At 42.6% G+C, this 20,429-nt stretch overlaps 1 protein-coding gene across 3 annotated transcripts in view; it reads left to right on the top strand.

Moving 5' to 3' along the window:
- Window positions 1-20,429, top strand: part of LOC142487138 (cadherin-6-like) — a 431,390-nt gene that overhangs the window by 188,135 nt on the left and 222,826 nt on the right. For 2 of the 3 annotated variants that reach the window (XM_075585904.1, XM_075585905.1), the window contains one exon: window positions 10,074-10,429. The exons of the other annotated variant lie outside the window; for it this stretch is intronic. In XM_075585904.1, coding sequence (XP_075442019.1) covers window positions 10,199-10,429 — 231 coding nt within the window. In that variant the 5' untranslated portion in view covers window positions 10,074-10,198. The remainder of the gene's footprint in view (window positions 1-10,073; window positions 10,430-20,429) is intronic. 3 annotated transcript variants of the gene reach the window in all.

Here is a 20,429-nt window from a genome sequence, read left to right as displayed (position 1 = left end):
AACTTTCACTTTCCTAATGGAAAAAATGTAACGTTGACCTTCGCTAAGAAATACGTTTGATTAATGCGTATAATTACTTTAGACATATACATTCTTGGGCATGTGTTTGGCAAAGCCTGCCACAATTCTAAACAAACCTGCAATATACAGGACCTTCATTATTATTTGCCAATAGCAATCATTGTATTATATGCCAAGTGTTCTAATACACAGTCTACCCTTAGCACTGAAGAATTCTAATAAACAGTGAAGGTATTTAAATGCAATAGGCTCGTTTTGGTTTGTTTACAACTAAAGCAGCATGCAATCTGTAATAAATCTTTGTCTTATACGCTGTTGCTGTTCTTTAGAATGCACTTGGTTCTATAATTATTTAAGTGAAAAAATGAGTAGCCCTAGAATATCTTGTGTTCTTTCTTAAGTCCTTGCAATGTGCTGTACCAGCAACACTGTTCTTAACCGACCCTACTTTTCATTCCATAGAAGTGATTCATCCCAAACAAATAGCCCTTTGCTCAGCAAGATCTGTCAGTGTTACCAAATCATCTTTGACAGCTTTTTCCCAGTTTTCTGTGCATGGAATTAAAAAAAGAGACCACCCAACTCATGCTTCTGAAAGGTTTTAGGATCACACTTTATTATTTGTCCAAAGACAAAGTTTGCAATTAGCCTACAGTAATTATTATTTCTCAGTTTTCTCATGTATGTGGAATAGTATGGGACAGTGTTTTTTTATTAAGAATTGCAGAAACCAGGGCGGATTCTTTATCGTATATCTATACTTACTTATTTCATATACTTATTTCATATTCTTCTTGTAGCTCATGAAAACAGTCAATAATACTGCATAAACAGAGGTTTCACAACCAGACCAACATACTAAGTACAACGAATGAAAATCCCATTCATATATTGTGTAAATGCATTCACGTGTGTTTGCAAATTAATTGGCTAACTCTAAAACGTGGTTTGATTGTGGGTACTGATGTTAGATTGGAAACCCTTAATATATATAGGATCAAATACTGGCATACTGTATACCCAGCAATTGAAAGGCTGTGCATTGATGAAACAGTGGTGTGGCGATGCCTCGTGGGGTTCCAGCGTTCCTGTGTACCGGCTTGTATATTGGTTTTTCACACTGCTGTTGTGATGGTCCGCCGAGACCGGTATTGAAGATATAGCCATGGGGATTGTCTTTATACACTGGCTGCTATATCAGCTTTTCATGACGATTATGTGATGGTCCACCGAGACCTACACTGATGATTCAGCCATTTAAATAGGCCTATACAGGCATACCCCGCTTTAAGTACACTCACTTTAAGTACACTCGCGAGTAAGTACATATCGTCCAATAGGCAAACGGCAGCTCATGCATGCGCCTGTCATCACGTCCTGAACAGCAATACTGTCTCCCTACCTGTACCGAAGCTGTGTGCAAGCAGGGAGACTATAGAGCCTGTTACACATGCGTTATTTACATCAGTTATGCACGTATATAACGATTGCAGTACAGTACATGCATCGATAAGTGGGAAAAGGTAGTGCTTCACTTCAAGTACATTTTCGCTTTACATACTGTACATGCTCCGGTCCCATTGCGTACGTTAATGCGGGGTATGCCTGTAGTATAGTGGGTTATGCTGACTTTATGCCTATTACACCAAGTTACATGCTGTGTGGAGATATTTTTGCACAGCATTTCAATTGCTGGTTTTATGTGTACCTCTCAATGGTTTATTACATCTACACGATAGTCACACTGTGTTGCCATATATTTATACATTAGTACTATTAAGTTACATTATATCATATAGGCTAAGTGTGACAGAGATGCACAACTCCATAGGTTGGGATAAGTTTACAATGAAGTAATATAACTGATACAGTTCATTGGGATTTAACGATCTTCAGATGGCGCTCCCTATATACATATTCATGTGATCTGCAATTATCACACAACCAAGAGGATTTTTTATATAACTTGTTGATATTAGTTTTTATGTACTGTAAATAACTAATTTGGTTGTGAAAAATATAGAGATGCATTAAAGTTTTGTTATTTTCGGTTTTAACTGCTGATTACATTAAGTCAATTGACTGTCTGTTACAAATTCTATTAAGAAAAGACCACTGTAGTCTCGATCATTGTGTGTAGATCTATGTATTGAGTGCTTCAATGGGTTCTTTGATCCTTCTTTGGATCAACACCATTATTGTTTCGTCCACTATCCCCACCAGCACCTACATTTCAAACCAATTTATATATATATATATATATATATATATATATATATATATATATATATATATATATATATATATATTTACATATATTTTGGATTTAACTGGGGGGGGGGGGCGTTTTTTTGTTTCATTATATGTTTTTTTTCTAGCCTAATTATCACTAGAACTTGGCCAAACATAACTAGCAGGACACAGTTTACTCAGTAAGGCAAGTTTATGGAGGTCTCAACTCTGCATTGGGCACTAATACTGATGAACAACTCTATACTTATTAATTTTCATTGCACAGATAGTCATATTTAATTTTCATATCCCTGCTATTGTATATTTAGCAGTAAGTTAAGAGTGCCTGCAAGTGAATAGGACAAGTACATTTCTAGGATTTATTAACTTATAAAGTCCCTAGAATAATAATTGGGACAGTGTGTGACAATAGGGGGCAACTAGGCTCTCAAATATAGGTTAAGCCCATTTTGGTTACCCCTGACGTCTATAAGGGTCCAAGAAAGTTAGCTCTTGGGCCCAGTAACATTGTACCATGCCAATGTACTGTATTGTATGTAATAAAAGTATTTTTCCCTTTCCTGGCATGTCAGCAAGTAGTGATTGCTAGGGTATGAGATTCAAGGGGGGGGTTTGAGGAGGAACCATTTACAGAATGTGCCTAGGAGGTTGGGGTCTGGAGTTGTCGTCCCCCCATAAATGTACCCGGGAATCATGCCTGATTCTCGGATACATGTAGGCACATTGTCCCAGCAATACCTCCCCTTGAAAATGCAAGTGCGATGCACCACTAGGGTACACTGCTTCAGCACAGCCCAGAAAGGAGAATGAGGCACAGGGATAAACATATATTCCTGTAGCTGAAGGAATCCCTAGGTTAAGGGGGGTACCCCAGCTAGTGCCCAGGTGACCCACATCCTATATAGGGTTTGTGGGCACCCCAACCGTATATAAGGTTGAGGAGGGACTCTGAGAGTGCAGACTGAGTCCAAGAGAAAGTGTGTGGGGAATAAAGCAGAAATAAATAAAACTACAATGTTTTTCCCTTTCTGTCCCCTGTTCCCCAAGACTCAGAAGTATAGTCAAATATACTTTATTAAAATGTAATGTGCCTTTTACATTTGGAGCCGATGTCCAAACAGGCTGCCTAAGCTAACCCATAGGCACCGGTATGTCTTCTGGACATTGGAGTTCAAAGCAGTCAGAGGATGCCCAAAGGTGTGAATAGCATTTGGTCAGCAAGGAAAGGTGGAGTACCAGGTCCGGAGATCATTAGCAATCCTCCGGGCTGCCACTTGCTCTGCCAGACCTGGTGGAGCCTGTCCCATCGGTGGCATTGAGATAGCCAAGGAGAAAGAGGGCAAGCTTGCGCATGCATGTCCCTTGACTATTTCAGATTTCCCGCTGACCCTGCTTTTCTAGTCAGCTTGGCTCTGATTTGTTGCTTGGGATTTTTCCCATCCCTTGATTTGCTGCTGAGTTTTGTGAATGCAACTCAGAATACTATAAAAATCTTTGAACAAATCAGATTGTGAGGTCTCCGGTAGTAAGAGCGCAGGCGGGCTTTTTTTAGTTGATTCTGCGCGAGTAGTGGAGCAACCAGCTTTGATTTCGATTTCAAGTCTGAAAAGCCTGCCTGCCAGAGTCTAAGTCTTGACTTTGCACCCAAGTTCTCAGAAACGATCATAGCGAATGCGGCTGGGATTTTATGCCAATTTGAGTTCCAAGAGATTTGGAGTAACTCGCGGTCAGGAGAGACCAAGTTCTCAGAAGAGAACGTAGCGGTGGCATGTGGAACTTTATGCCGATTTGGGTTCCAGGAGATTCCGGGCTAAGTCCTGGTCAGGGTAAAACTCTCCCATAGAGTTCCCTGCACCTAGAAAAGTCTAGTTTTCGATCCCAGTCCCAGAGTGTGTGTCTTTTTGTCTGTATTTTGTGTATCATTGTGTGTAAGCACATTTATGCCGAATAAATTACAATTTATTTCATTCCCTGGGAGAAGGAGTGGCTCAGTGAGTAAAGACACAGGGGCCGATTCACTAAGCTACGTTAACTAGCGCTAAAATGGGTTCTATCGCTCGGCCGCAAAAGGCTGAAGCCATAAGCGCTATTCACTAAGGCTGTTTGGCGCGTTTATGGCCAGCCTTGGCCAAAAGGGCCATAGCGCGCGATCTCCTTTTCCCCCCCTGTTATCGTGCTAAAAGTTATTTAGCACGATAACTATTATAAACAATGCAGCCTGTAAGAAATGCATGGAGACGCTGCGTCTCAATGCACGGTTCTTACAGGCGATCGTGCTGGCCAAATATGAGTTTTAATACAAGTGTACATGAGCAGGGGGTCTTCTGAGCTGAACCGCATTGGTTTCAGGTCCGAGGACCCCCTACTTCAGGAGTTACAGGCCCCTTTATGGGGTGCCGGTATCCCCTGCAGAATTTAATTGTCCCGGTCACGTGACATGGGAGCTTTAAAGCGCAGGGCTACCGGCACCCCATAACGGGGCCTGTAACTCCTGAAGTAGGGGGTCCTCGGACCTGAAACCAATGCGGTTCAGCTCAGAAGACCCCCTGCACATCTACACTAGTATTAAAAAACACATAACAATAAATAATAATTCATTACCATAGCGGCTATCCGCTATGGTAATGAAGCTGCATTAATGTACATCTTAATAATAGTGTGCGGGAGCAGGGGGTCCCCTGCTACTGCACAATATTAATAAAAATACATTAAAGCAGCTTCATTACCTTAGCGGCTATCCGCTAAGGCAATGAAGGGTTTAAGGCATAATAGCATGTTTATTGGGGACAATTGCCCCCAATAAACATAGCAATATACCACACACATCCCCCCCGCCCCCTTATACATATGGATAATAATGCATTTGCCCATTAAATATACATTAATCACAATAAATACATTTTGTACTCACCCTTGTCCGGCACCCACGATGAAGGCCAGCCGCATCTTCCTCCCCGTCCATACACTGGGGTGCTGAAAAATATACACAATAAGAAAAAGAGCCAAACTAATGTCCCCTAACCCCTTAATGACCTTAGCGGTTATTAACCGCTACAGTCATTAAGGGGTTAAGCCACCCTGACCCAATACCCATTTATTTGTACAATGGCTTCATCATGTATATATATATATATATATATATATATATATATATATATATATATATATATATGTCTCCCCGTGCGCCTAGGTCATTCTTCTGATATACATATATATACATGATGAAGCCACTGTACAAATAAATGGGTGAAGGGTGGGTATCGGTCAGGGTGGCTTAACCCCTTAATGACTGTAGCGGTTAATAACCGCTAAGGTCATTAAGGGGTTAGGGGACATTAGTTTGGCTCTTTTTCTTATTGTGTATATTTTTCAGCACCCCAGTGTATGGATGAGGAGGAAGATGCGGCTGGCCTTCATCGTGGGTGCCGGACAAGGGTGAGTACAAAATGTATTTAATGTATTTATTGTATTAATGTATATTTAATGGGCAAATGCATTATTATCCATATGTGAATAATAGTAATTTTGCACATTAATGTAGTGTATGTGTTAGGGGACGGGGGTATTTTTTTACAGTATTGTTTAATTTTTGGGGGAAGACCATTGGTACCGCAGGCCCGCGGGGACCCCCGGACGCCCGCGGGGACCTCCGGACAACCCCGCAAGGACCCCCGGGCACCCCGCGGGCCTGTTGTATGGATGGTGTGCCTGCAAAAAGGTAAACAAAGAAATATTTTCTAAGTCCAGCTTCTTTTGCGCCTGCCTTTTGCTGGCGCATTTGTTTGGCGCGTTTTTTAAGGCCGATTCACTTAGCGCTGCTTAGTGAATCGGTAGTACGGACAAAAATCAGCGCAATAGGCTGATTGTGCGCATTTTGCGCCGAGGGCAAAAAAATACCTTTTAAGACCGATAAAGCGCAGTTATCACTGCTTAGTGAATCTCACTGCAGCCTTATCGGGCTTAAAGGGTACTTTGCGCTCTTGAAGCCCTTTAACGGAGTTTAGTGAATCGGCCCCACAGACTGGCACTGAGTGTGAAGCAGGGGAATCTGGTTCAATTCCTGGTGTCGGCTCCTTGTGACCTTGGGCAAGTCACTTTACCTCCCTGTGCCTCAGGCACCAAAAACATAGATTGTTAGCTCCATGGAGCAAGGATCTATGCCTGCAAAATGTCTCTGTAAAGCGCTACATAAAACAAGCAGCGCTAAACAAGAACATATTATTATTATTATTATTATTACTACTACCTTGTTTTGCACAATGAATGATCCCGGTAAAAAGGTGTAAATAACCTGGTCTCCCGTGACACAGTGCTCCTGCAATGTCCTATATATAGTTATTACTGAATAGCTTAAAAGTGAAAAGATAATTTAAAAAGTGAAGCTTTTAGCATGTCTTCATACCGATTTGATTAGAAATATAAAGATCATATTCTCCATATCTCTCCTCAGCATGGAGGAATGGATAATTTGAAATGTGCTTTCTTTCTTGTAACCTAAATCACTGTACTAGATGATGTAAACGTAAGATAAAAATCTTTCAGTTGTTTTTTTCCCTTCCACTTACTTGATAATTATGTGTCAAATAGTGCTAGCAAGTAGAGGTGTACAATCTTACCGAAATTTGCTTCAACCCTCTTTTGATTGAACCAAAAAAAGTGAAATACTCAAAGTTCACTAACACGTGGGAAAGCTTTGCATATCTCTACTAGCAAGCCTTTATGTCACGTAACAATGCTTCCTTTATTTTATTATTATTATTAATAATAATAATAATATTTTATCATTATTATTATTATTATTATTATTATTATTATTATTATTATTATTATTATTATTATGCTGCATGTAAATCTGTGAGTGTGCTGGTGTTTTTATTTTAGCTGCAGTAACTTATAACCCAATCCACTTTATCAACAAGAGAGTAAGCATGAATAAATAATGTAAGATATTTTGTCGGTGGACACTAAAACAACAGTGGCAACAATCTTAGTAACTAATTATAACGCTTGCTGTATTTGGTAAAACTCAGTAACTAATTAGTCCCATCTAATGAAATAAAAAGCAGATGTTTTCTTGGGAACTGCTTAACTACATGTTTCTGTTCTAGAAATACAACCACTATTGCAGTTGCTTCTGTCATAGTCATTAATTGGTAGCTTCTAATAGGACATTCTGCTGTTCCTGTGGATACAGTTACCCTTGTCTACTGTCTCATTTTCCAATCGCTTGGGCAGATACTTGACACTATTTACCTTTGTCTACATTAAATTGCATGGGTGTTTAGATGTGAAGGGTTTGCATAATTGTGAAGCTAGGGCCAGAAACTGAAAAAGTAAGTATACAACTTCATGTTTTGCCTTTATGCATTACATATACTGTGTGTATGTGTGTATATAATATTTATATATATATATAGATATAGATATAGATAGATATGTGTATGAAGTTTTGGAACAATATCTATACTGAGCAGTGTATACTGTAGCTCGATTTATTCATGCATGCAGAGTGTACTGTCTTCTTTTTCCTATAATTGTACCTAAGAGAATAGAGCAGCATGTATTAATGTCATGGTGGATATAATAGGGCAGCGAGAGAGCAAAAGAGTGAGAATGCAACAGGAATAGAAGAAAAGAGTGGAGGCTTGCAATGTGAGACATTCACACATTCCAGGTTTTAAAAGTTCTGACAGCTTTAGGATGATCATCCAGCTGGGTGAAAGGTTTTAAGAGACAACATATTTATTAGTGGGACTTAAATGCTGTGACACACTTTCGTTCAACATTGGGTGAAGGTCTAATTTTCTATAATGATAATCTTTGCAGGGATTCTGTCTTTTTCTGCTTATTTATTTGACTTTATTTTCACCATGTTAAAAAAAAATTAAAAATGCTCAATCTGTGCAAAATAAATTGACCAAGCAATAAAAGTCAATTTTCAAGGTCAAATGGCCCTGTATACAGTATACTGCCTCCTCCAACTATTTTTGTAACATTCTGGCAGAAGGCGGCAAAATTGAGGAAATTTGGAACAATTTAAAATGTCATGTAATTTTGTTGCTAATGGGAAATGTAAGAAAAACACTAAAAAAAATTGCAAACAAATTTGAAGATAATCTCATATCTCTAGAAAAAGATTGCATTGTATAATCTATACCTATCAATTCACGGTTGGATTCAGCTTCATTAGTTTAGATTGTATGGCACGGCAACACTATGGGAACACAATGTGGGCTATATGTAAATAAATATTTTGAGGAAATGAATTGAAAGAGTGCATTGCATAAAAAATAATATCTATTTTTCATCTAAAATAATTGGTTGCATTCGTTGGCATGGGATTATTAATGCTCTTTCATTTGGCACACCGTGTCTTATTCTTTGCATGCTGTGCATCATGTTCATACATATTTGATGAATTAGGATTTTTTTTAGCCTTTTTGCATTTGTCTGTTACGCTAAGAAAAAACTGACCTACAATTCTGACACATTTTTCGCCCACAAAAACAGTTCCTGGTTGCCATTTTTTTTATACTGTAGTGCCGACGAGTATTCTAAAACAAATCTGGGGCAATCACCAACAAGACCCAGGTACATGCTGGGTACATCCTGAGTACATGCTGGGTACATGCTGCAACATTTCCCTGACATTTCTGCAGACAGACTAATGGCCCATTGGATTAAAAGCGGGGGTCCCTGGCAGTCCCATTCAAACTGAATGGGACTGCCAGGGACCCCTGCAGTGTTAATCCGATGGGCCATTAGTCTCTGCAGAAATGTCACTGAAATGTTTGCAGCATGTACCCAAGGCAAGTTTAAGGCAAGTTTTAGAATTCTCGTCGGCGCACCTGTACATATCATTTGCATGATAACAACTAACACCACTAACAAAATCCAAACTCCACCTTTAACTCCAGCCCTAAGCATTATTTTTTCCTCAGTGAAAAAAAAGTTGACGCACAGCACATCGAAATTGGTTGAATACATTGCCGCCTAACAAGCGGGAAATTGCTACTATTCTGTGCATCACTTTCACAGCAAGATTGCTTTTAGGGTGCAGGCGAGTGCAGAAAATGGCACTTTAGTGTTCTGGTTTTTAAACACCTGAAATTTACACAGTAGTACTGTACTGTACACATTACAATTCATTCATTTCATTGCACACAAAGAAACAGAATCCATGAAATTCAAACAAAGCAACCGCGATAAACACGAGTGCCTGGGGTTATTGGCGGCATTAATGCCGCGTGGAATACAGCAGAGCACACGGAAACGGCACCGTGATTTGTTCGAATAATGGCCGTTGCATCTGTGTGTACTGCATCTGTCATCACAGTCCAAAGGGAAGCATACTACGCATTTTCCTTGCTGTGTTAAAGTTTTGCTTGATTCAGTACTTTTTGCTGTAAGTGTACTTAAATCATTGTTACAATGCACCATTTATGATGCCTTGTCATGTGACCAGTCGGGCATACTGTATCAGTCTTCTCAATAAAAAATTAATGTAGGGAGACTTTTCTAAAATTACTTGTCATTGTGTCAACTAAAGAAATATACTGAAAAACTAGGCATGTGATGCAGACTCTGTCTCTATTTATATTTGTTTTTTTACCCTCGAAAATGTTATTATTGAATCACCTTACATTATAAATTAGATTTCCAAACAGTTCTTCATGTTCAACATTGTGCTTTGAGTTTTTGGTGGAAATATATAGTTTTAAATTGTTTATTGTACTTGGAGTTTTATACATTTAAGTCCAGTAATTCTATAATGCAATTTCTGTTGTTATATCTTGCAGAGATCCTTTGAGACCTAGAAATGGAACAGCAGGAAGATTGATGCTGAATACAGTGGAGGAGCTAACCCAGTTTTTGAATTGAAAAGAGACAAACGTGTGTGATCTCAGCTCACATCTGTGTCACAATGAGAACTTTCAGCTGCTTGTTAGTTTTATTCTGGGTTAGTCAGCCCCAACAAAGCTGTACAACTCCCCTACCAGAAAGGACTAGTACTAACACCCAACCAATGATAGAGAAACTGCAACTCACTGAAGGAAATGATAAGGAGCGGAGCCGTTCCAAAAGGAGCTGGATGTGGAATCAGTTTTTTCTGCTTGAGGAGTATACTGGATCTGATTATCAATATGTTGGCAAGGTATAGTTTCTCAAGTATATATCTATACCAAAGAAATATGGACTTAAATTTGAATAGATTGAGGTGTTTATTTCCTGCTGGATAGTTAAACGTTGTCTATGCTCATAGCAAGTATGCAATCAAAATGTATCTCTATAATACGGGCAGCATCCACTACTAGAAATCAAATTACTGCACTATGTAAGAAGGATGAACTGATAAACTAAATCAAATCAAGAAAAAAGGCCTGCATCCTTACATACAAACACTCAAACCAATATATAATATAAGGCTAATATTTCAACGAGCACTTTTTTGTTTTGTGATTATGTCATTTTCTTCATTTTCTTCATTAAGAAACAGCCTCATACTTTAGAGTCTTTTCCTACTAGATATATTCCCTCACATTCTTTCATCATTGTCACCATTATTGATTGTATTAATTACAGCACCATAGGACTAAGGTTCCATAACAAATTTTTAGCACACAATTTTAATTATATTTGATTACGGTCATTTTGTTTTACCATCTCTATTTTCACACAATTTTGGTTTATCTCACTAGGCACTGTCATGTTGTTCTTTGTGTGTGTGTGTGTGTCTGTCTGTGTGTGTGTACTGTCGCGGCCGAGTTTATTCTAACATTTACCCGGTTTCGGCCGCGACAGATACCGGGCGCGCGCCGCATTCTCCCGCGCACGCGCTGGAGCCTCGGAGGATCGGTCCTCCAATTGGGGCTTCCCCCTCCCCTCTCCGGGTCCGCCGGGTCCCCAGAGCCCCCCACCGCCATCCCCCACATTAGAGGAACCCAGGGCTCCCTCGGGGAGCTCTGGGCACGTACGCCATGCGCGCACGCTCCCGATGAAGCATGACCGCGCATCGATGACGCGCGGCACGCCGAGGGAAAAAAACGAGCAAGCCGGGAAACCTCCCAGCTTGCGGCACTAGCCGAGTTAGGATAAAGTGTGCCGCCTCTGTATGTGTATTGTACACATACATTGTACACACACACACACACATATATATATATATATATATATATATATATATATATGTAGCCCATGTGTCCCCCCCCCCCCCCGGTTGCAGATTGGACCTCTAGGGTGTAGTGAGGGCTGGATACTGTAAGGAATCCACTACTGGCTTTGATTATAGCTTTTGCAGACTCCTGAGATTGGATCCCCGTCCTTTATACCCTGGGCGTTGGCACTGAAACAGTGCCGAGCATAATTTCCTACCCTGGACGTTACTGTGTCTGCCACTAGCCACCCTGGCTGGTATCCTGTGTATTATCCTTTCTGGTTCTTGTCCCTGTTTCCTGAGGCCGCCTGCTAGTTCCATGCAGGGGCCCGTTCCTGACTACTCTGCTGAAGCGTTGTTTCCTGAGGCCGCCTGCTAGTTCCATGCAGGGGTCCGTTCCTGAGTTCACTGCTGAAGCGTTGTTTCCTGTGGCCACCTGCTAGTTCCATGCGGGGGCCCGTTCCTGATTTCTGTGCTGAAGCGTTGGTTTCCCGACGCTGCCCTGCGGTGTACTTCGGCCAGCCTGCTGTCTCCCCCTGCTGAGACCGGCGTCATGGGCCGATGCCACTCCTCATGAAGAGGCCACTCCCGCACTCACGCTCCTAAGCTGAAGTGGGGATCTCCTGACTACCTGTTGCCGAACTCCTGCTTGAATAACGACGATGCTGCCTTCTCCAATCCTGACCCTGCTACGTACGACTACGAAATGCGCACTCCGGATCAGTCTGCGCAGACTAAGGTCGGTGATTCAATAACCCCACCTCAGCCCCGCGGTCCGTTCCCGGTTTGTGGCGAGCACAATCGTAACAGTATGCTCGGCCCCACAAAACCGGACCGCGCCGTGGCGGGGGTTGGTAAATTTTTTACTGTACCTATGTCCCAGGCTGCGGACCAGTCCCTGTTTGGAAGACCATACCTGTTTGAGAGACTGCCTCCGCCTGAGAGTGAGTTCTTATATAAAGGTTTAACCCCTCTGGAAAGACTGAGTCGTAAAGAACTCCTTACTAGATCTCAGCAATTTAAAGAGGAAAGAAAGACTCAACAGGCCCTGTCCTCCCAGATGCACCTTGTTAATTCCACCGCAGATCGAAAGACTCTAGATCAGATTCTAGATGCCGCTCGTGTGTTATACCAAGATTTTGACCTAATCTTAAGTGAGCGGGACCCTTTTCTCGCTGCCTATGCACTTTCTAATCACAATTTCTATGCTGCCAGTCCTGTTACTAAACTTGTGGGGTTACCACCCTCTCCTAAGAAAGGCCAAACCATCTCCCTGTCACTCCCCGCTAAGGAAGAACCTGCCACGGTCCCTAGTCCTGAGTTAACCTCCCTGGGTTCTGTCCCCGAGGTTCTTTCTGTCTTAACCCCTTCTAGACAGGCCTATGAGTCCCTCACTGTAAATCCCTGCATCCCCCAGGTCAGTGTATCTCTCCCAGCACCAGAAAATGCATCCTGTTTGCCCTCTCGTTCTAAACCAGAATTTCTAAGTTCTGTTCCCGAGGTTATTTCTGTTTTAACCCCTGCTAGTCTGCTCTGTGAGGTCCCCATGGTTAACCCTTGTATCCCGCAGACTAAGCTGAGGTCTCTAGGGCAAGAAGCTGAAAACCCTATGTCCCCACTCTCTGAGATTAGTGTATCTTTTCCTGATTCTCAGCTACAGCCTAACTTTACCCTTGAGGTTTTTCCTATGTTAACCCCTGCAGGTCAGCCCTGTGAGCCTCCCTTGGTAAATCCCTGTAGTCCGCCAGTCAAGGACACCTCCTTAGTTTCAGAGGATGAATCCCTTATGTCCCCTGACTCAGCTAAAATTCTCGGGGCTATGCCCCCTGAACTTTCGGCAATAATACTGGCTCCAGTTAAAAGTATTCTGGAACCATTTGTTTCCCTAAGCCTGTTCGCAGAATCCCCACTCCTAGGTATGTCGCTTACCCAGTCTGTCACTCAGAGAGCTGAAATCCCTGCTTCTGAGCATAGACCCCTTTCCGTGGAGTCTGTAGTCGTTTCTGATGTCCCAGACACTTTTTCCCAAATACCCACTTCAGAGACCAGCACAGTTGTGGTTGCCCCCCTTGTACTGTCTGTGTTCTCCTCTTCTCTAATCCTAGGGTTAAAAGCGAACAGTACATATTATGCCCCTTTCCAAGTGACCCCTTCTGAGATCAGCGTATCTGCTGTGACTCCCTTAGTCAATTACAGTTAGGGCCCTCCTTTTTGAAGGATCAGGTTTTCAAATTTCAAACTCCCTTTCCCCCTGATTTTGTGAACCTGCAGTCTCCTCTCACTGTAGTTAAAGGTTATCCAGCAGCCGCTGAGTTAAGCTCTGCCGCTGCTAAAACTTCTGTTGTGGAAGCAACCTTCCCTAGTTCACTTCCTGTCCTTGACTCTAAGTCTGTCTACTTGGGACTGGTGACAGCTATTAGCATTCCTTCTACGGTCCCTCAGGCTATCACTTCAGAGATCAGCTTATCTGTCCCTGATCCCTTTCTACGCTCTGAGTCTCCCCTTATGGCTTCTAGGGTCTCCCCAGCACTCCCTGTGTTAACCCTTGGCTTCTCTCTGACTTCTGAACTAGAGCCTGTCTGCCTGCTCTCCACCTCTGCGGTAGTCTGTGAGATGCCTATCACCTTTACTAAGATTCCTGTTTTGCAAGGTATTTCTCCTATTAAGTCTGTGATACCTGCAATTTCTTTAATTGGTTCTAAAACCCCTGTCACTGAGTCTCCTATGGAGTCTGATGCTCTCACTAGGGATTCTCAGGGACCCAATTCAGAAACAAGCACAATGTACTCTGATCTTATTACAGCAGCTAGTTCAGTTCCTGCTGGTTTCCAATCACCCACTTCAGTGACAAGCAAGATGTCCTTTGTTTCTATTGGAAAGTCTACCCCAGTTTCTTTCATGGATCATGCCACAGCCTCCGGGATGATTAAAGATGACTTTAAGTCTGGGATACCCACTCCTTTAATAATACTGTTTCACGCTGATTCGCCCACAGTATTCGGGTTATCCACTACTGACTGTATGTCTACTACCACGAACTCAGGGGTATCGCATTTGGAACTTTCAGTAATACCCGCTGTGTCTCTTTTTTCAAAAGACCCCGTCTTTAAAATGGACTTATATTTCCCTGTGTCTCCCACAATACTTGGGGTACTTACTATTGACTGTCCTGTTACAAAACTTGGGTTACCTCTCAGGAAGGTGCCTGGAGCTACCGATGTTAAGAACCTATGTTTAAAGCAGTAATATCTCGCATTCCTTCTCCCACAGTATCAGGCGAGACCTGGGTACCTGGGACCTCCACTCCTAAGCCAAGCTCTAGTTCTCTGTTTTCCTTCTCTGTGTTGGAGGTACCCAGTGTTAACCCCAAGACTTCTATTCCTAAGCCGGTTGCACCGCTTACCTGGATTCCTGCTTTCTCGGATAAGATTTGTTTTCTCACCTTTCAAACAGAGTCTTTAATTGCAGGTTTCTGTGCGGTGTCTGAGGTGTCCTTTCTGGATTGCATGTCTTCATTCTCTAGGACGAAGATACTCATGCTGGACCTATTTGCTTTGCCTGAGGCGTCCATCCCTGTTCTTGATAGCCCCACTATGGGTTTTGGACGTGCTATCCCCTACTGTCTCCATGATGCTTACTATGCCCTTCGCCAGGGCCATAACTTCGGATTTGATTCCCCCAAAATTTCTGAGGCCAAAGGAGGCGGATCCTGCAACTGCATGTACCACAACCAACAATTACGTAAACACTACTACCAGCTCTCTCGAATTGCTTGGGATTACAAGCCTGGTTCGTATCAAGACTACTGCTCCAATATCTTGCAGTGAACCCGCCCGCCCAATACCCTCGCTAACCACCGCCCTGAATTCCTTGGGAGCTACAGACTCTCGCAACTTCTTTCATGCTGTTTCCACCAAAGCCATTGTCTGCACCGAATTCCCCAATGTCATTTTTGTCCGACAATCAGTGTCCTGTGTTCCGTATTCTTGGACTATTACTATGCACCGGACACCTGGCTGCTGCCCTTCTGATGTCCCTATTCCGGAGTCCCCTGGTCCCATTGCCCATGTACCAAAAACCGCAGTACCACCATTGTCCTTTGCGGCACTCGCCAATGTACACCTGGATTTTGGACCTAAATCTCACCTAAGACACTTCAGGAACAACGCAATGTCTCCCAGACCTATGAATGGTCCTGTCCACCCAGGCTTCTCACCCAGTGGTGGGGGTACTGTAAGGAATCCCAACAAACCATGGGCTTTCAACGCCACCTCTCGCCTAAGGAGGTTTAGAAACAACTCCATGTCCCCCAAATCTGTGATGGATCCTGTTCGTCCGGAGTTCTCACCTGAAGGGGGGGTACTGTAAGGAATCCACTCCTGGCTTTGATTATAGCTTTTGCAGACTCCTGTGATTGGATCCCCGTCCTTTATACCCTGGGCGTTGGCACTGAAACAGTGCCGAGCATAATTTCCTACCCTGGACGTTACTGTGTCTGCCACTAGCCACCCTGGCTTGTATCCTGTGTATTATCCTTTCTGGTTCTTGTCCCTGTTTCCTGAGGCCGCCTGCTAGTTCCATGCAGGGGCCCGTTCCTGACTTCTCTGCTGAAGCGTTGTTTCCTGAGGCCGCCTGCTAGTTCCATGCAGGGGTCCGTTCCTGAGTTCACTGCTGAAGCGTTGTTTCCTGTGGCCACCTGCTAGTTCCATGCGGGGGGGCCCGTTTCTGATTTCTGTGCTGAAGCGTTGGTTTCCCGACGCTGCCCTGTGGTGTATTTCCTGCTGTCTCCCCCTGCTGAGACCGGCGTCATGGGCCGAGGCCACTCCCGCGCTCACGCTCCTAAGCTGAAGCGGGGATCTCCTGACTACCTGTTGCCGAACTCCTGCTTGAATAACGACGATGCTGCCTTCTCCAATCCTGACCCTGCTACGTACGACTACGAAATGCGCACTCCGGATCAGTCTGCGCAGACTAAGGTCGGTGATTCAATAACCCCACCTCAGCCCCGCGGTCCGGTCCCGGTTTGTGGCGAGCACAATCGTAACAGATACATGTACTATGGTGGTGCATACCTGCTTGGAACAGGAGGGCCTGAGTCTCCCGCATTGGTGTGGGGGATAACAGGGCCAGGCTTCTGGGGTATATGCCTCCATCTTCTTTAGCAACGGTGCAGCGCCTCCATCTTCTGACGAGACCTATAGGGATAGGTTAAGATCCTCCCAGAAGATGCCCTGGTCCCTGGGCGAGTGATCTTAGACTCACACACAGTCTCTGATATAAAATAGTAGCACTCTTTATTGTCCTTGACACAACAGATCAGCAACACTTCATGCACAGCGGCATACAGCAGTTCATATACAGCAGTGCACTCCCAATGTGTACAGGTCTTTCCTCCTCTCCTCTCCTCCAGGCTGTACCCTAGCAGGATGGGCTGGTTGGGGACTTCAATACCCCAACCCCCACCTCCAGTATATACTCTCTGGGTGAGGGTAGATCTCCCCCGTCACCCCCCTCAGCAGGGTGAGGGGCATTGGTCCACAGCACTACAGTGCTATCAGCTCTAATCAGTATGGCTGAGTGTCTTTTCTCCTGTTTCCTTGAACTCCCAGACCATGATCTCTCTGTTCCAGCACTCTCCACTCTCACAACTCCAACAGACTGCACTCTCCAGACTGACACTCCTTTCTCTCCACTGCAACAGACTGACCTCTCCAACAGACTGAACCCAGACACACACAGGAGCAGCCCACTAAATAGATACAGCCCTTCCCCTTATGATGTCAGCAGGACCTCCCCTCTGTCTCAGGCCTGCCACAGAGTCAGGGGCCTACCTCTATCACTCAAGGCAGGGCTTGGTGGGGGCGCAAACCCATGATTACTACTGGCGCCTGCCCTTACCAGGACTTACTCCAGTAGGAGAAGGATAGGTAGCCCACTATTTCTTACAGGGGCTACACTCTCCCTCTGGTGGAATCCAATGGTCCCCACTTGGACCTAACTTTAGCAGCACCATCCTGCGGAGAACAAACCTGGGAAACAAACACATTGCAAGGCAGGTTATTTCTTGAGCCAACCACCAGGTGGCGTAACAGTAACGTCACTCCCAACGGGGAGAACCACTAATGATAATGCTTTGGGTCAGGCTTTCGTACCTTCCTCCCATTATGGTCAGTTATTGTAATGTAGTAGGGCTGTACCGACCCAGACTCTGGCCGGTATATCACGCTGTGCATGTATATGCACCGCCCCACACTCCAGCCCCGGACCACCTCACTGATATGGTCTTCATTATGGTAACCCTCCTTACTAAACCTTGTCCGCAAATATTCTTGTACGGACGTTCTGAGCCAACTATTTCTGTTCTCCTCTATTTCCCTCATGATGGGTTCAGGCACATAAGGGTATTCGTACCCATGGGACTGCCTAAACCTAAACACTATGGCTCTGTCTGCTCTGCTTAATTTGGGCAATTTCTTAGGACCCGCCCTGCTTGGCAGTACCCAAAACTCCAGCTCTACTGGAGCAATGTCATTGTACAATATACTAGGCCCCTTAGGCATGACGATCCCTTGCTCTATCTCCTGAAATCGGTATTCCAACTCATCCACCACCTCCTCAGGAGTATAGACACCTACCACCCACCAATGATCAACTATGTTGTTCCTGATCAACAGGAACCTGGTGCGGTCCATACCTCTGCTGTACCCAGTGTACAGGGGTGCCCACCACTTGTCTCGGTGCTCGTATTCTGACATGGGGCTCGAAGTACCTGTCTCTGACTCAGCTTATGATGAGACACCGGATGTACCCGCCTCCGTAGAGGCGGAGCAGCTGCGTCTACCCTTGGCATTTATGTAGTTGGTAGGATTCATTTGGGAACCCACCTGGCTTACAGGCCCTGCCTTCGCAGTGGTATGGGACCCTCGGGCCCTTCCTCTAGACACAGGAGAAAAAGGTACATGTTAGGCATATGTATCCGCATACAAGGGATCTGATGGGGAGGTAGGTATCAACAGCATCGTATGGTACCTCCCCATCAGATCCCTCGTCACTTAATTCCCAATCCCGCAAATCCTTGGAGTACTTGGGATTCTTACTCAATTTATCCCCATTAGGTCCCCGTGTCATGACGCGTGACAGGGCAGGGGCAAGGGCGCTAGGGCTGGGCCTCCATTTTGCCGCCTTACCTGCATCTCAAATCCTCCATTTTGCCGCTGGCCTTACGCTCTCCTCTTCCTGCTGTCCACGTGCTCATCTCGCGTTAAAATTTCAGGAGCATCAGCTCTTGAGCTTCCTCATTACAGATTTGATTCTCCTCCATTTTGCTGCCAGTGCTCTCCTCTTCCTGCTGTCCATGTGCTCATATCTCTCTGCTCGTTGCGTGCCATGGTTTATTGACTATAGACACACAATTAAACATTAATACATTTTGTACAAAACACATGCAGGGATTGAACTTGGGACCTTTTGATACCAATGCTTTGCCTCTTACCTCTACACCATAGGTGTGGTGTGACAAGACATGACCTATAAATATATTTATCCTCTACAACACATTGCCACAGGGTACATGTTACTGTTAAATCTTAAGTCTACTACTAGATGTCTATGACATCACACAGCTTCTATGGTGTAGCGGTAGAACTTCTAACCAACATATGAAGGGGTCCTGGGTTCAATTCCTGTGTGATATAGTATATTATAATTATTATTTTAATTATATTGTATAATTTTAAATATATAACTATTTATTATTCTTCATTAAGTAATAATTATTTATTAATTAATAATGATGTATTAATAATAATTCTTTATTAATAATTATTTATTACTAATTCATTATTAATAATTCTTTATGATTAATTATGTATTAATAAGTATGATTATTCATTATTATTAACAATTAATTAACTAATTAATAATTATTACTAATTAATACTTAATACTAATTATTAATACTTAATTATTAATAAAACGTATTAATACTTAATAATTATTAATAATTGGTAAGTATTAATAATTGTTATTAATAATTAAGTATCAATAATTATTATTACTAATTAGGTATTAATAATTATTAAGTATTAATTAGTAATACTTATTAATTAGTAAAAATTATTAATTGTTAATGATAATTAATAATCATACTTATTAATCATAATATAATTAATAATAATAGTATTATTAATAAATAATTATTCATATAGAATTATTAATACTTAATACATAATTATTAATACATAATTATTAATACATAACTATTAATAAATAATACTAATAGAATTATTGTTAATACTTAATACATAATTATTAATACATAATTATTAATACATAATTATTACTTAATAAAGAATAATAAATAATAATAATTATATATTATTTATAAATTATACAATATAATTAAAATAATAATTATAATATACTATATCACAAAGGAATTGAAACCAGAACCTCTTCATATGTTGGTTAGGAGTTTTACCTCTACACCACAGAAGCTGTGTGATGTCATAGACATCTAGTAGTAGACTTAAGATTTAAAAGTGACATGTACGTGTTGTAGAGGATAAATATATTTATAGGTTATGTCTTGTCACACCAAGCCTATGATGTAGCGGTAAGAGTCAAGGCATTGGTATCAGAAGGTCCCGAGTTCAATCCCTGCATGTGTTTTGTACAAAATGTAATAATGTTTAATTGTGTGTCTATAGTCAATAAAGCATTGAATTGAATGTTTGAAAAAACAAAAACCATGGCACGCGACGGGCAGAGAGATGAGCAGAGCAGAGAGATATGAGCATGTGGACAGCAGGAAGAGGAGAGCACTGGTAAGGCGGCAAAATGGAGGAGAATTAAATTTCTAATGAGGAGGCTCGAGAGCTGATGCCGGTGAAATTTTAACGCGACCCCAGTTGTAACGCGGTCTTTGGGTTGTGGACCCCAAGGACCGCGTTATAACGGGGTTTAGCTGTATGATGTTGCAAAGGTTATTATGAAACCTAAC

Source organism: Ascaphus truei, chromosome 2, assembly GCF_040206685.1.
Source record: "Ascaphus truei isolate aAscTru1 chromosome 2, aAscTru1.hap1, whole genome shotgun sequence".
NCBI lineage: Eukaryota > Metazoa > Chordata > Amphibia > Anura > Ascaphidae > Ascaphus > Ascaphus truei.
Note: the sequence above shows the minus strand (reverse complement) of the source record. Positions and strands in the feature narration are given on the sequence as shown.